The sequence below is a fragment of the Polypterus senegalus genome, chromosome 2 (assembly GCF_016835505.1).
Source record: "Polypterus senegalus isolate Bchr_013 chromosome 2, ASM1683550v1, whole genome shotgun sequence".
Classification (NCBI taxonomy): domain Eukaryota; kingdom Metazoa; phylum Chordata; class Cladistia; order Polypteriformes; family Polypteridae; genus Polypterus; species Polypterus senegalus.
This window is the reverse complement of record NC_053155.1, coordinates 13072841-13078840: the sequence shown is the minus strand read 5'-3', so window position 1 is coordinate 13078840 and position 6000 is coordinate 13072841. Positions and strand designations below refer to the sequence as shown.

General features: G+C 38.7%; 1 protein-coding gene across 1 annotated transcript; it reads right to left on the bottom strand.

Annotated features, from left to right (window-relative positions):
- Positions 1-4837: 4837 nt before the first annotated feature.
- LOC120524165 (olfactory receptor 1E5-like) lies at positions 4838-5803 on the bottom strand. The gene is made up of 2 exons (XM_039746046.1): positions 5779-5803; positions 4838-5616 (listed from the first exon to the last, which is right to left on the bottom strand). The coding sequence occupies exons 1-2, from the start codon at positions 5801-5803 to the stop codon at positions 4838-4840; spliced, it is 804 nt and encodes a 267-aa protein (XP_039601980.1).
- Positions 5804-6000: the final 197 nt, after the last annotated feature.

The window sequence follows — 6000 nt, the reverse complement described above, 5'->3', positions numbered from 1 at the left end:
TATTCCAGATTTGAGGTGCATAACAGCAGAAGGCCGCCTCACCACTTCTTTTAAGTTTTGTTCTTGGAATTCTAAGGAGACACTCATTTGAGGATCTGAGGTTACGATTTGGAATATAAGGTGTCAGACATTCCGATATATAAGATGGGAGATTATTTAAGGCTTTATAAACCATAAGCAGAATTTTAAAGTCAATCCTGAATGACACAGGTAACCAATGTAGTGACATCAAAACTGGAGAAATGTGTTGGATTTTCTTTTCCTAGTTAGGATTCTAGCAGCTGCATTCTGCACTAGTTGCAAACGATTTATGTCTTTTTGGGTAGTCCTGAGAGGAGTGCGTTACAGTAATCTAGTCGACTGAAAACAAACACGTGAACTAATTTCTCAGCATCTTTCAGTGATATAAGAGGTCTAACTTTTGCTATGTTTCTTAAGTGAAAAAATGCTGTCCTAGTGATCTGATTAATATGTGATTTAAAATTCAGATTACAGTCAACAATTACCCCTAAGCTTTTTACCTCCGTCTTGACTTTTAATCCTAATGTATCCAGTTTATTTCTAATAGCCTCATTGTATCCATTATTGCCAATCACTAAATTTCAGTTTTCTCTTTATTTAACTTGAGAAAGTTACTATTCATCCATTCTGAGATACAAGTCAGACATTGTGTTAGTGAATCAAGAGAATCGGGTCATCAGGTGCTATTGATAAGTACAGCTGTGTGTCATCAGCATAGCTGTGGTAGCTCACGTTGTGCCCTGAGATAATCTGACCTAACGGAAGCATGTAGATTGAGAGAGCAGCGGACCCAGGATAGAGCCTTGTGGAACACCATATGGATATCAGGTGTCTTTGAGTTGTGATTACCACAACTAACAAAATTTTCTCCCTGCCAGGTAGGATTCAAACCAATTTAAGACACTGCCAGAGAGGCCCACCCATTGACTAAGGCGATTTCTAAGAATATTGTGATCAATGGTGTCAAATGCAGCACTCAGATCTAAGAGGATGAGAACAGATAAATGGCCTCTGTCTGCATTTACCCAAGTCATTTACTACTTTAACGAGTGCAGTTTCTGTGCTGTGATTTGTTCTAAAACCTGACTGAAATTTATCAAGAATAGCATGTTTATTTAGGTGGTCATTTAACTGCATAATGACTGCCTTCTCAGAATTTTACTTAAGAAGGCAGGTTAGAGATGGGGCTAAAATTTTCAAAAAAAGAGGGTCAAGATTATGTTTCTTAAGTAGGGGTTTAACTACAGCAGTCTTAAGACAGTCTGGGAAGACCCCAGTATCTAATGACGAATTTACTATGTCAAGAATATTATCAATTAGCACGCCTGATACTTCTTTGAAAAACCTTGTTGGTATTGGGTCAAGGGCAGGTGGAGGTTTTAATTGAGATATTATTTTTGTAAATCAGGTAAATCTATCCTAGTGAAAGAGTTTAATTTGTTTATAACAGGAGTACTGGGGTTTAGGAGGATCCTTAGTGTTGGGGAGATATACTATGTTATTTCTAATATCATTAATTTTTTGATTGAAAAATACAGCAATAGCCTCACAGGTTTCACTGGAAGTACTTAGGAGGCATTCCTTTGAGTTACCTGGGTTTAGCAGGCGATCAATTGTAGAAAATAAGACTCTGGGATTACTAGCATTGTTATTTATAATCTTAGAGAAATAGCAGCGCCTCTCAAGACGGACAGTGTTATTGTATTCTGTTATTTTAACTTTTAATATTTCATAGTGGATAGTAGTTTAGTTTCCTCCATTTACGCTCAGCTCTACACATGTTCTCTTTAAATCCAACACTCTTTGGGTCTTCCACGGTATAACAATGCTAGAAGATTTTTTCACTGTCTTTTCAGGTGCAACTATGTCAACAGCAGCTCTCACTTTAGTATTAAATCTTTCCACCTTACTATTTACATTATCCTCGCTATTATAGTTGGCACTATAAACGGACTGATTGCTTAGAATGTTTGTAAGTTTTAAAGCTGCTGATGAGTCAAAGAAGCGTTTTTTAACAATATGCTTCTCATGAGTGTTTTTATCATTATTTCTATATTAAAAGTAGAAGAAAATGGTCTGATAGACCAATATCAATGATCTGCTTTATATCAACTTTAGTCCTTTAGTAATCACTAAGTCTAGCGTATGACCTGCTTTATGTGTAGGCTGATTAACGAGCTGTCTCAAATCAAAAGAGTCCAGGAGGTTCATAAATTCTTTTACTTTTAGGTCACACTGATTATCTATATGAAAATTAAAGTCGCCAACTATTAGAGGTGTGTCATAGTTAGTAATTAAAATTGACATTAAGTCAGAGAATTCCTCAAAAAAACGCGTTAAATTTAGGAGGTCTATACACGGAAATACTAGAACTTGAGAATCTCCATGAATAATAACGGTAAGATACTCAAAGGACTCGAATTTATCAAAATTGACATCTTTACATTTTAACGCTAGTAAATGTTTGCCAAGCCGCCCCTTTTCCCTGGCAGTCCGAATGCGTAAAACTGTAATTTGGAGGCACAGATTCAATTAAAACAGTTGCACCATCTGAGCTAAGCCACATTTTCACAGTGCAATATAATCAATTTTTCTATCACTAATAAGATCGTTGATAAAAAACGTCTTGTCAGTTAAAGCTCTAACATTTAATAGTGCCATATTTAATGTTTCGGAGGGGCAGAAATTAATACTATGTGCGTTATTGATATTTGGAACAGGAACTAAGTTATTTTTGTTAGCGCCGCTCTGTGTGTGTTTTTTGTTTAATCTATAGTCTGTTTTAATAGTTTTAATACATTGTTCATCTAAAGTAGTAATTGTAATTAAATTATTGGTGTTTATGCCATATTGCCTAGATTTTCTATGTGCATTGAGATTGGTTATTAGAGTATTGTGTACTTTTACAGAAGATTTTATTAAACAATTATCATGTCCTAGCACAGCAATAGCATTTCGTACGGGGTTAAGAGTAGAGATAGATAGCCAAGACAAACGACTTACCTTAGATAGGACGGCTCCTGCACCCAATCAGCCAGTACATAAGGGAGCCTACATGGTAGAAAGGGGTGATCAAAGGAAGATCAGATCAAAAGCGAGAAGAATCAGATCAAAGAGAGAATGAATGGAAGAAGAAAGAGGCAAGACTGCTCATGAACCTGTGTCAGGAAAATTGGAGGCAGGTGGTCAGGAGTAGGCCCTTAAAGAAATGAGCATAGGCCTGGAAAAAAGGGTGCTGCTTAGAACTAAGCAGAGGAGTAGGAGCAGCCCTGTCACACCAGGTCTAGCTGAGGGGGACATGAGTGGGGTTCAGGAGGGGGTCCTACGGTCGCAGATGGATCAGCAATAGGACCCTGAACCCAGGATTTTTGTGGAAGACCACACTTACATCTCCTAACACTGCAAGGTCCTGTTGGGATAAGCTGGGGAGATGCCAGAATTCAAAAAGTGGCATTGGGGCTCAAATTGATTTTGTAAGAAGAAACCTCCCTGGGATTTTAACCTAATTTTTAGTAGGTTATTTCTTGAACATTAAACCTCCACATTTTCACATTTTAATGGATTATTTATTTGTTGACGGGCTGCTTGTTTTTTGTCTGGTTTTTAATAAAAGCACTTTACACTTTTGCACCAACCCCTTGATGACTCTGCGTGTGTCCTCATTTGCCTGGCTCATCTCGGTTCAGGACTATTGAAGGTTTCCGGGTTCAAGTTTCTCCCGGAAGGAACCAGGGAGGGTGGAGCCAGCCCGGACAGTCACAACAATGTCATGCCTACCCGTTCAATCCAGATCAGGGTCACAGTGGGTACTGGAGCTTATCCCAGCTAAGAACAAATCCCAAACAGAGACATAGAGAATGCTGACTTGTAAATGACTTTATTTGCAATTAGAGCTCACAATTTGACATTCTGAATATTGACATCATTTTCATCTGAGTTTTGTAGCTAACATTGTGCAACTTACAAACAACATGATCAGAAGTATATACTAAACCTAGAATTAGCAGATATAGACTTATTTATTGTGTTAACAATTAAAGCAAAATTTCTATTTTCTAATTAAACAAATAAATTCATAGGAAAGCAAAAAAAAATGTCAGTTGGAAGGCATACAGCTTGTCAAAACTGTCTAGTTTCAATGGGAAGCAGAATAAGAGCTAAAAATATATTCATGGCCAGAAATCAGCATCAGCAAATCAGTGGGTTGCTAATTATGTTATCTGTGGGATAATTTCCAGATATTCCTAATCCCAGTTAACTGCATTATATAAATATCACACAAAGTGTCAGTGATAAAATAGCATATGAATTTATCGATTTTAATTTCCACGCCGTTTCTGAATTTTCTATTGTCTGTGAATGCTAAGGATGGCTTGTGGGTGCTACGTATGATTTGTATTCCTTCATTGCCCCGTTAATCCATTCAGTGTCCCAATCTTTTGTAGGACTTGATCTTATCATACCCGTATGCTATTGTTCATTGTAAGTGAAATCGTACCTACACTTTGTGTGAATAATCTTAACTTACACAAAGACACTTCTGTTATGCTATAATTAATTTTCTCTTTACTTCCAGTTGTAAATTATGGGTCACCACTTGTGCTCCCTTTCATTCCTGTTTACTACGGATCATCGATCTCGGGATTTGTTCTCTTTCCCGTGACAAGTCTGTGGATGCTGCTTTTTATTTCCTTTTTCCTAAAGCTGTAGATTAAGGGATTCATCATCGGAGGGACTAGGATGGCTACAATGATTAAAGAAGTGCAGGCTTCAGCCGACAGCTTCACCCCGACTCCAGGGAGTATGTAGGAGATCATCAGAGGGCAATAGAAGAGGCCCAGAGCAGGTGGGTCAGCAGAGTACTGAAGACCTTCTGTTTCCCTTTGACGGAGGAGATCTTCAGAGCAGCTCGAGCGATTTTGTAGTAGGAAAAGAGGGTCAGCGTCACACAGTATGATGCCGATATTCCTGTTGTGATGGACAAAATGACAATATAATTGGGGTCATCGGTACATGCGATTTGAACCATTGTCGCATAGTCACAGAAACAGTAAGGCAAGACATTGGTGCGACAAAAGGAGAGTTCTCTTACATAAACCAGGTATGGCGTAAGGATCACCGCACCAATAATGTTCACCAGGAAGATGCTGGCCCAGACGACTTTACTCGTAACAATCGATGGATACCTCAGGGGATAAACCACTGCCACATAGTGGTCACAGGCCATAACTAGCAAAAGATTGCCCTCCAAAACCCCAAGGTAGTACACGACAGGCAGCTGCAGTAAGCAGGGTCCGTAAGGCACGGTTGAAGAGTTGAAGAGCAGGATAGCCAGCATACGTGGTATAACATTGGTGCTGTTAACGACATCAATGATGGCTAAGAAGCAGATGTACAAAAACATCGGTGTCTTGAGATGAGGGTTCATAGTGATAACTGCAATTACTAGCAGGTTTCCAATGAGTGTCACCAAGTTGATGAGAGCAAGTGACACGATTGTAATGGTCCTCTGCTCAGGGTCTATCGCACAATGTAGTACAAACTCTGACACTGTCACTGTCCCATTCCACATCATGGCTGACTTCGTCAATTCATCTAGTAAAAACAACAAGCAGAAAATAAGTGAGAGTCAGCCTTGTAAGATTCATTACCATTACAGCAGTGTATGTCACATGATAACAGTGATTGGAGGTCTGCTCCCTAAATAGACCATAAATGAAGCGGGTCAAAGGTACTTCCGAATGTAACCATTCTTACTTTTCAAGAAGGGACCCCCACCCATTCTCTAAGTAACTATGGGAAACTGATATTCGATTCAAAGATTGGTTGTTACAGATAGTCCCTGTGCTGGCTTCACATAATATAATGTTTCACATGCTAACACAAAATCATTAACATCTTGACTCTTCTTCTTCTTTTGGCTGCTTCTGTTAGGGGTCACCATAGCAGATCATCTTTTTCTATCTCTTTCTGTCTACA

Bases quoted from the DNA above. Each gene is read 5' to 3' on its own strand.
- LOC120524165 (XM_039746046.1), bottom strand. From the start codon at position 5,803: ATGGGTGGGGGTCCCTTCTTGAAAA. The intron at 5,617-5,778 runs GTAAGAATGGTT...TGTTTTTACTAG, and splicing joins TGGGGGTCCCTTCTTGAAAA to ATGAATTGACGAAGTCAGCC.